Genomic DNA, 11,332 nt, shown 5'->3' on the forward strand with positions numbered 1-11,332 from the left:
GGAACAGTATTAAACTTGTATAAACATTACTTTGTAGATACTGTAGGAACAGTATTAAAGTTGTATGTATTACTTTGTAGGTAGTGTAGGAACAGTATTAAACTTGTATAAACATTACTTTGTAGATACTGTAGGAACAGTATTAATCTTGTATGTGTTACTTTGTAGGTACTGTAGGAACAGCTAAGACAGTTCTGTATGAGATATGTGACAACACAAACCAAGCCCTTGGGATGTCAATTATATCTGTGGCCTGGGGGGCAGGGATTGTCCTAGGTCCCACTGCTGGAGGTAAGTATAAACTGGTTGTATTTCATCATTTATAATGTATTTGATTTTATAAGAGTACTTGACACGGGTAACTGAGAGAAGGGTCCGGGGCCCCCAAAAAATAAGTAACATATATCTGGACTTTTCTCCTTAAGATTGTTTATTCAAATCACCTTTTCACTATGGCATGTCCTCTGTCTGTCATTCTGTCTGTCCATCTGTCCGTCTGTCAGTCTTTAAACAATTGTTAGCGCTATTTCTCAGAAAGTGCTTTAAAGTTATCTTTTTCAAATTTTACACATAGGTTTCTCATGGTTCCTAGTTATGCATATCAAATTTTGGAAATTATCAGAAACTAAGATGGAAGGTAGACGACTATCTTGAATATTTAGAGTTAAAATTTATTAGCGCTATTTATCAGAAAGTACTGGAAGGATCTTTCTCAAATTTGACATGAAGGTTCCACTTGGTCCCTAGCTAGTTACTCGTATCGAATATTAAGACTGATCAGAAAACAAAGATGGCCATCAAGCAGCCATCTGGAATATTTAAAGTTATAGTATTAATGTTAGCATTATTTCTCAGAAAGTTCAGGAGGGAATTTCTCAAATTTCACGTGTAGGTTCCCCATGGCCCCTTGTTATACATATGGAATTTTTTGGACTGATAGGAAAACCAAATGGCCACCAGACAACCATATTAAATTTTGACAGTTCAATTTTGTTATCGCTATTTTATATGTATGTTCCCCCTGTTAAAAATACCACAGGCACTCATGAGAATAACATTTGTCATATTGGCAATAAACATGACATTATGAGATTTAAGCTAGTGTACAAGATTCCCATTTAGGAAGGGGCAATAATTTCTCTGTAAGGTAAATGGAGAGAAAAGAAGGTAAAAGGTTATCTTTTGTAGATGTGATTTATGAACTGAAAGGTATATAACCATAATTTGTAGCTGGTGGCGGCTTCCGGGGAGAGAGCCCAGCAAAGTTTGAGAATGAAAATGACCTTGACTTTCTGTCAAGGTCACATGGGTCATATATGTCAAACACTTCAAACCACTTCTTCTGAATAACTGAAAGGTATAGAATCTTAATATTTGGTTGTTAGCTTCTTGGGGTGGAGTCAGACAAAGTTTGCGAGTGAAAATTACCTTCACCTTCATTTATTGTCACAAGGGTCAATATATCAAAACCTTCAAACGACTCCTGAATAATCGAAAGCTGACAAAGTTTGTGATTGAAATATTGGTAGTACAGTATAATATTTACTTACTTACTTAGGCCCTTAGTTCCTCTGGGGAGCATAGGCCATTGACGAACTCCCTCCATCTAACTCGATTTAGCGCCAGTTTTTCTAAAGTGTTCCAGTTGTAGCCCTGTTGCTTCATGTCAAATTCTATGTCCCTGCGCCAGGTGTTTCTTAGTCTTCCTCTGTTTCTTTTTCCCTGAGGGTTCCATTTTAGTGCCTGCCTTGTAATGCTGCTTGTTGGTTTTCGCAGTATGTGGCCTATCCATACCCATTTTCTTCTTGGTCAGCTCTTTTCCATAGGTCTTCATTTCTTACTTTGTCAAACCACATATGTTCATGATTCTCCTCAGGCAGTAGTTGATGAACCTTTGGAATCTTGACAACATTGTTTTAGTTGTTCTCCATGTTTCTGCTCCATACAAGAGTACAGATTTTACATTTGAGTTGAATATTTTCATTTTTGTGCTTCTTGAGATGTTCTTGGCACTCCATACTTTCCCTAGAATGTTAGAGATGACTCTGGCTTTGTTGATTCTTGATTTAACATCAGCGTCTGTGCCACCTTCTATATTAACAATGCTTCCTCTAGTTCTTCTATGTTGGTGTCTATCATCTTTATTGGTTGTTTACTTATAGTATTGATCTTCGTTACTTTTGTCTTTCCTTCATTTGGTTTGAGTTCAAGCTTTATAGATGTTGAAGAAAGAAGGGATGTTTTTTCTTGCATTTGTTGTTGTGTACTGGATATAAGGGCTATATCATCCGCAAAATCCAAGTCTTCTAGTTGTTGCCACATCGTCCTTTGAATTCCATTTCTTTTCCTTCAGTTGCTTCTTTCATGATGTAGTCTATTGCCAAGAGGAAAGAAACGGTGATAGCAGGCAGCCTTGTTTTACTCAAGTTTTAACATCAAAACTCTCGCTGAGCGTGCCTTCATGTATAACTCTGTATTTCATGTTGTTATAGGAGTTCCTGATGATGTTTATGAATGTTTGTGGTATTCCTTAATGAGCCATGATATTCCAAAGGTTTCTCTGTCCAAGCTGTCAAATGCCTTCTCAAAGTCTATAAAGTTAATCAGCAAGGAAGTGTTCCACTCTAAAGACCGTTCTATTATTATGCGCAGTGTGGCTATCTGGTCTATGCATGATCGGTCTTTCCTAAATCCTGCTTGCTGTTCTCGTAGTTTTTCATCTATAGCCTTGAGAAGTCGTATAAGAAGGATTCTATTTAGTACCTTTGCTGCCACTGATAGTAATGTGATTCCGCTGTAATTTTTGCATTCTTTTAGGTTGCCTTTTTTTGTTAATTTGATTAGATGTTCCTCGTTCCATTCTTGAGGCATTTCTTCGTGCTGCCATATATCACTGAATATCTTATGTAAAAGGTTAGCTGTTAGGTCTGGGCTGGCCTTGAGGGCTTCTGGTGGAATATTGTCTGGACCTGCTGCCTTGCCTGATTTCAACTTTTTTACTGCTTGTTTTATTTCTATTTTTGTTGGTAGGTTAAGGTTTATTTGGAGGTCTTCATCTGCTCTGTTGATAACTGGTGTAACATCCGAAGGTGGTCTATTTAGCAGTTCTTTAAAGTATTCGGCCCATCTAGCTATCTGTTCTTCTATAGTGGTAAGGACCTTCCCATTTTTAGCTCACCTGGCCCATATTTGTTTTGGAAAACTAATCTGTTCAATACCCCTCGCTATTTATCTATAAACCATGCTATTCCGATTCGCTGGCAAACTTTTGCCAGTGCACCTCTGATTGGTTCATCTAAAGGTCACTTGAACGTGACCCTGACCGCGGCACATTCAGATGTTCAGGCAGAGCCATGTAACAGATGATTTTAATCAGATTGGAAGGGATTTAAACCAAATGCAGTCTGAAGCATGATTAGGGACAAAAGAATCAATTTTGTATAAACTGAGGTGTGTGGGCCCCCTTCTAGGGGCAGATGGGTGGGGCCCATTAGGGGAAATAGAGGAAAACATCAAAGATCCTTCTCCGAAGGGATTTTGACCAAATTTGGTCTGGAGCATCATTGGCCAAAGGGTTCTCAGTTTTGTATAGATGAAGGGTATGGCACACACACACCCCCCCCCCCCCGGGGGGGCAGAGGGGCGTGGCCAAATAGGGGGAAAATAGGTAAATCTTTAAAAATCTTCTTCTCAACCAATAGAAGGATTTTGACCAAATTTGTTCTATAGCATCTTTGGACAAAGGAGCCTCAAGTTTGTATAAATGGAGGGTGTAGCCCCTCTGGGGGCATAAGAGCGGGGCCCAATAGGGGAAATAGAGGATTTATTTTCTCCTACTATACAAGTGAAGGGATTTAAACCAAATGCAGTCTGAAGCATGCTTAGGGACAAAAGAATCAGTTTTGTATAAACTGAGGTGTGTGGACCCCCTTCTTTGGGGCAGATGGATGGGGCCCATTAGGGGAAATAGAGGAAAACATTAAAGATCCTTCTCCTTTTGTACCATTGAAGGGATTTTAACCAAACTTATTTTGGAGAATCTTTGGGCAAAGGGAATTGAATATTTATAAATGGGAGAGTTTCTTCACATGTGCTGTTTATTATCTCTTTTATCTGACTCCACTGGTCTTCAATGTTATCAAGTTCTTCTAGCAGCTGGAATTTGTTTGACAGTTTGATGTTAAACTGTTCTTTCTCTGTCTTTTCTCTCAAAAAGTTGACATTGTATTTCACCCTTAATGGGTTTTTCATGGTCTATACTTTCCTTAGCTTCATTCTTACTTTTCCAATCAGGAGGTGATGGTCTGATGCAGCATCTGCTCCCCTCTTTACCCAAACTTCTTGAAGTGATCTTCAATTTGTTGTTGATGCAAAAATGATCAATTTGGTTTTCTGTGACCTGGTGATACCCATCCATCCTGTAACAGATCTATTGTTGGCAAATATTTCTCCATTTCCATTCACTTGGCCTAGTCCATGTATTCCCATTGATTGTTCATTCCCTATATTGCTGTTTCCTATGTCCATTTATTCCCATTAATTGTTCATACCCTATATTGCTGTTTCCTATGGCCATGTATTCCCATTGATTGTTCATACCCTATATTGCTGTTTACTATGTCCATGTATTCCCATTGATTGTTCATACCCTATATTACTGTTTCCTATGTCCATGTATTCCCATTGATTGTTCATCCCCTATATTGCTGTTTCCTATGTCCATGTATTCCCATTGATTGTTCCTACCCTATATTGCTGTTTCCTATGTCCATTTATTCCCATTGATTGTTCATTCTCTATATTGCTATTTCCTATATCCATGTATTCCCATTGATTGTTCATCCCCTATATTGTTGTTTCCTATATCCATGTATTCCCATTGATTGTACATACCCTATATTGCTGTTTCCTATGTCCATGTATTCCCGTTGATTGTTCATACCCTATATTGCTGTTTCCTATGTCAATGTATTCCCATTGATTGTTCATACCCTATATTGTTGTTTCCTATGTCCATGTACTCCCATTGATTGTTCATACCCTATATTGCTGTTTACTATGTCCATGTATTCCCATTGATTGTTCATACCCTATATTACTGTTTCCTATGTCCATGTATTCCCATTGATTGTTCCTACCCTATATTGCTGTTTCCTATGTCCATTTATTCCCATTAATTGTTCATACCCTATATTGCTGTTTCCTATGTCCAGTTATTCCCATTGATTGTTCATTCTCTATATTGCTATTTCCTATATCCATGTATTCCCATTGATTGTTCCTACCCTATATTGCTGTTTCCTATGTCCATTTATTCCCATTAATTGTTCATACCCTATATTGCTGTTTCCTATGTCCATGTATTCCCGTTGATTGTTCATACCCTATATTGCTGTTTCCTATGTCAATGTATTCCCATTGATTGTTCATACCCTATATTACTGTTTCCTATGTCCATGTATTCCCATTGATTGTTCATCCCCTATATTGCTGTTTCCTATGTCCATGTATTCCCATTGATTGTTCCTACCCTATATTGCTGTTTCCTATGTCCATTTATTCCCATTAATTGTTCATACCCTATATTGCTGTTTCCTATATCCATGTATTCCCATTGATTGTTCCTACCCTATATTGCTGTTTCCTATGTCCATTTATTCCCATTGATTGTTCATTCTCTATATTGCTATTTCCTATATCCATGTATTCCCATTGATTGTTCATACCCTATATTACTGTTTCCTATGTCCATGTATTCCCATTGATTGTTCCTACCCTATATTGCTGTTTCCTATGTCCATTTATTCCCATTGATTGTTCATACCCTATATTGCTGTTTCCTCTGTCCATGTATTCCCATTGATTGTTCATACCCTATATTACTGTTTCCTATGTCCATGTATTCCCATTGATTGTTCATCCCCTATATTGCTGTTTCCTATGTCCATGTATTCCCGTTGATTGTTCATACCCTATATTGCTGTTTCCTATGTCCATTTATTCCCATTGATTGTTCATTCTCTATATTGCTGTTTCCTATATCCATGTATTCCCATTGATTGTTCATACCCTATATTGCTGTTTCCTATTTTGGCATTGAAATCTCCCATCAGTACTGTTAGATCTTTGTCTTTTTGCTAGTTTAGAATTCCATTTAAGGTGTTGTAAAAATTATTCTTGTCTTTTTTTGTCTGCATTATTTGTTGGTGCATAGCACCGTATAAAGTTTGCTTATATTCGCTTGTGCTTTGTTCAAAAGGTTGCTGTCATTATTCTTGAACTTATAGGTTCCCAAGATATCAGTGCCCTATAATACAGTATAACATTTAATGAGAATATTTTTCTATGACAGCTTAAATATCAAGGTTAGCGATACAGGCCCTCTGGGCCTCTTGTTCCCAAGAAGTACTTGACAGATCTTTCTCAAATTTCATATGAAAGTTGTGCATGCTTCAGTTTGGAACTGATAAGCAAAAACTACATGACCGCCAGACAGTCATCTTGTAATATTGAGATTTCAAGTTTGTTATCACTATTTCTCAAAAACATTGATAACGATTAATGACCTCACTTTGAAAGGAAACTGTCAAACCCAGCATTATAGAAAAATTGATCAAAATTTACTATGAGATATAAAGATCTTATAATGGTGGGTGCCAGGATCCTGCTTAGATCTCTGGTTTTATTAAATGGGAAGAAAATCTGAATGTTGTGCATTGGTGAGGGTAATTAACACCTCGAGATTCAATTTTCTTTTGTCACAGGACTTCTTGCCTCACCAGTGAAGCGTTACCCACAATCCTTTTCGGCTGATGGTGTGTTTGGAAAGTTCCCTTACCTCCTGCCCAGCATGATTATCTTCATAGTTTGTATTTTGGTTGATATCCTGGATTTCTTCCTGCTCCCAGAGACACTCAATTCTCAGTAAGTAAATATAGGAATTATATACATATGTCATATTTAGTTTACCTGGGCCGAAGGGGTTATTGAACATATGTTATGGCACAGTTGTTGTTGTCCACCTGGTCCAAAGGACCAGTGGGCTTATGTTGCGGCTTCTGTTGTCCTCAGTTCCGCCACTTTTTAAAATAACATTGGGTGAAGAATGGTGTTAGAAGGATTATAGTCTGTTTCTTAGTACCCATACCAAAATAAGTTACAAAAAGGTATAACTTTTTCGTACATCATCTGATGGTGGGCTATTCAAATCACCCTGCATCTGTGGTCCGTCGTCCGTGGTCCGTCGTCCGTCCTTAACCAATTCTTGTTATCAGTATTTCTCAAGAAGTACCCGAGGGATCTTTCTCAAATTTTATATGTTAGTTCCCCCTTAGTCCAAAGCTGTGCAGAGCATTTTTTGAGACTGATCGGATAAGCAACATGGCCGACAGGCAGGGATCTTGGATTTTGATAGTGAAAGTTTGTTATCACTATTTCTCCAGAAGTACTTGAGGGATCTTTTTAAAATTTTATGTGTAGGTTCCCCCGGGTCCTTAGCTGTGCAGGGCAACTTTTGAGACTGATCAGATAAACAACATGGCCGACAGGCAGCCATCTTGGATTTTGATATTGAAAGTTTGTTATCGCTCTTTCTCAAGAAGTACCAGAGGAATCTTTCTCAAATTTTATATGTTAGTTCCCCCTTAGTCCAAAGCTGTGCAGGGCATTTTTTGAGACTGATCGGATAAACAACATGGCCGACAGGCAGGCATCTTGGATTTTGATAGTGAAAGTTTGTTATCACTATTTCTCCAGAAGTACTTGAGGGATCTTTTTAAAATTTTATGTGTAGGTTCCCCCTGGTCCTTAGCTGTGCAGGGCAACCTTTGAGACTGATCGGATAAACAACATGGCCATGATTTTGATAGTGTAGGTTTGTTACCACTATTTCTCCGGAAGAACTAGAGGGATCTTTCTTAAATTTTATAGGTAGGTTGCCCTTGGTCCTAGCTGTGCAGGGCAATTTTATTGACTGATTGGATAAACAACATGGCCGACAGGCAGGCATCTTGGATTTTGATAGTGAAAGTACCAGAGGGATCTTTCTCAAATTTTATATGTTGGTTCCCCTTGATCTCTCGTTTTGCATGTTATATTTTGAGACTGATCATAAAAACAAAATGGATTAAAAGAAGAACTAAACAGATCTTTCTCATATTGCAATGATCGATTCTATTTCTTTCACATTAAGTACTGTACTAGTAAATATGTGAAATGACAAACTCACTTTGAAGGTTGGCTTTCATACACATCAGTATTAAGTTTAGATCAAAAGTTACCTCAAGGTGCATTTACTGTTAGCATGACTCGATCAAACAGATTAGAGGAAAGAAGAGAAAAGATCGAACTGACAAAGAGCTAATGAAGATGGTACAATGGTGGGCGCCAAGATCCCTCTGGGATCTCTTGTTTTAGATACACTACGAATACATGATCTCTCATCAAAAACTCAAAATGTTCCTCGATGACCTCCCTTCTAGTTGAGGCCAAAGCTACCTCACATATCCTCCCCACCTAGTCACTTTCCTCATTGGTTGCAACAGTTCATGGGGCTCCCTTTATGGGTATCGAGCCTCGTATTGTATGTCCTGGAATCAGAACTTTATTTTAGGTTACAACCAATATTAAAATCCAAATATGTTAAATTTGAAAATTGCCACCTATTTGAAGAAATATATCTAAATGAGGACAGTTATGAAGAATGAGGAACTTTCCGATAAAAAATTCTGTGCGGTGTATTTGCTGAGGAGAGCCCTCATCCTCACCCTGGTCTTAACCGTCTAAGACCACTGGCATAACTATTTGTGTATCAAATACTTGTATAAATACACATACATGCAATACGCCAGTGTGTAGTCCCGTGAACATATTTGTGTAACTTACAGAGCAGTATTAAACCACAAGAGGCTTGAAAATCTGTATATAATATAATGTAATAACACAGCATGTAACTGTCCATGGAAATTTACCTGGCAAGCCTAGTACATTTCACATGAAGTAAAATTAGCAAGTAATGGTTAAGCTTAATTGATCCTCAACTTGGAAAATTTTGGGTTTGGGGACTGTGATTAACTGTTGCCTCAGTACATTTCATGATGGCACACAATACACATGACTGACTTATTGTAGAATAGATTATATGCTATACCCCTAGTTTACGTAAGTAAGATAATAATATTGAATGTCAGAAAAGTATGAACTCAAGATAACTTTCACAAGCCTACCCTATTTTTTGCATAAAAAGTTTGATGTAATTCATGTATTACAATATTGATATACAGTGAGATTGTTGTTTTATGACACAATGTTAATTAGTCCCCACCTGTTCCCGGGCCAAGTGAGCGTATGCCTTGGCGCGGCGTCCGGCATCAATTTTTTGCTTTAAACAACTTCTTCTGAATAACCAAAAGGCCTAGGGTGATGATATTTGGCCAGCAGCATGCTGAGATGAAGGGCTACAAAGTTTGTTCAAATGGAGGACCTTCACCCATATTCAATGTCACAGGGGTCAAATATGTTAAAAACTTTAAACAACTTCTTCTCAATAACCAAAATGCCCAGGGTGATGATATTTGGCCAGTAGCATGCTGAGATGAAGGGCTACAAAGTTTGTTAAAATAAATGACCTTCACCCATTTGCAAGGTCACAGGGGTCGAATGTGTTAAAAACTTTAAACAACTTCTTTTGAATAACCCAAATGGCCATGGAGATGATATTTGGCCAGTCGCGTGCTTGGGTGAAGGGCTACCAAGATTTCCCCCACCACCAAAAACCTTGCACGCCCTTAAATGACTGTTATTAGGACCTAAAATACAAACAAACCACAAAATCAAGATGGCCGACAGGCAGCCATCTTGAATTTGAGAGTTAAAGTGAGTTAGCACTATTTCTCAAAACTTACTAAAGGAATCTTTCTCCAATTTGATATGAAAGTTTGTTATGGTCCCTTGGTATGCATATCCAATCTTTGGGATGATTGGAAAACCAAGATGGCTGACATTAATTTTGAAAGCTAAAGTTTGTTGGCGCTATTTCTCAAAAAATGCTGAAGAGATCATTCTCAACTGTCACATGAAGGTTCCCCATGGTCCTTAGTTATGCACATTGCTTTTTGGGACTGGCCACGAAATGGCAGGCAGCCATCATGAATTTAAGAGTTTAAGTTGGATAGCGCTATTTCTCAGAATGTACAGGAAGGGTCTTTTTCAAATTTCACATGAAGGTTCTCCATTGTCCCTTGTTATGTATTTTCAATTTTGGGGATGATTGGAAAACCAAGATGGCTAGTATTTCTCTGGAAGTACTGGAGTAATCTTTTCTCAAATTGGATGTGTAGGTAAACGTTCTCCTTGGTCCTTTGTTGCGCATGTCAACTTCTGAGGTTGATCAAAAGACATATTAATATAGCGGACAGGCGAAATGATCAAATAATCAAGAGAAAGAAGAGAAAAGATCAAAATGACATAGAATTAACGAAGATGGCATGATGGTAGGCGACAAGATCACTCTGGGATCTTTTGTTCAAAATGGTGAAAATGTGATTTTTGTTCGTAGAAAGAACACAAATGAAAAGAGTATAAATGGTGAAGAGGAAGCTCTGACTGTCAACACGATAGATCTGTCTAAACCAGGAAATAGACACAAATCTGAGGAAGACTATTTACAGTCAAGAATAGCGATGTCAGTAGAGGATCTTCACTGTGAATCAGAGGCAGCAACTTATTTATTTCAGAGAGAGGCTCAGACTGGGCACCATGGAATTCTCAGGAAGGAACTACAACATGTGTTATCACATGATCACAGAAGACAAAGCCTATCTTTGTGTCATATACCAGTAGATGGGTTGACAAATAGTGAACATTTTGTTGCAGATGTGGCACAGATTTCACAATCAAGTCATGAACTGAACATATCTAGAACCGAAAGTTCTCATAATAGAATTGGTAGTATACTATTTACAGGAGATGGAGAGGATTCTTGTGACGGAGAGAGGCAACTTGAGGAGAGTAAAAAGGAAAAGTCATTTGGATGTTGTAGTGTTATAAAAAACACAAACTTAGTGACCCTGTTCAGGTAAACACCTTTCCATTTTTAGGTCACCTGAGCTTTGCTCAAGTGACCTATTCCAATCGCTTTTCGTCCGTCGTCGTCCGTCGTCCGTCGTGCGTCGTGCGTAAACTTTTACATTTTCAACTTCTTCTCAAGAACCAGTGGATGGATTTTTTTCAAACTTGGTCAGAATCATCCTTGGTAGATGAGGCTTCAAAATTGTAAAATTGGGATTCCTACCCCAACCCCTGGGGCCAGGGCGGGGCCCCAAAGGGAAAATTA

At 38.2% G+C, this 11,332-nt stretch overlaps 1 protein-coding gene across 6 annotated transcripts in view; it reads left to right on the forward strand.

Moving 5' to 3' along the window:
• The window catches only part of LOC110462150 (protein ZINC INDUCED FACILITATOR-LIKE 1-like), a 129,939-nt gene that overhangs the window by 84,697 nt on the left and 33,910 nt on the right, over positions 1-11,332 (forward strand). For 5 of the 6 annotated variants that reach the window (XM_021515988.1, XM_021515989.1, XM_021515990.1 and 2 more), the window contains 3 exons: positions 169-291; positions 6,765-6,924; positions 10,556-11,074. In XM_021515988.1, the coding sequence (XP_021371663.1) occupies positions 169-291; positions 6,765-6,924; positions 10,556-11,074 (802 nt within the window). The remainder of the gene's footprint in view (positions 1-168; positions 292-6,764; positions 6,925-10,555; positions 11,075-11,332) is intronic. The other variant, XM_021515993.1, reaches the window with a different exon arrangement.

This window comes from Mizuhopecten yessoensis, unplaced genomic scaffold, assembly GCF_002113885.1.
Source record: "Mizuhopecten yessoensis strain PY_sf001 unplaced genomic scaffold, ASM211388v2 scaffold10753, whole genome shotgun sequence".
Taxonomy (NCBI): Eukaryota; Metazoa; Mollusca; class Bivalvia; order Pectinida; family Pectinidae; genus Mizuhopecten; species Mizuhopecten yessoensis.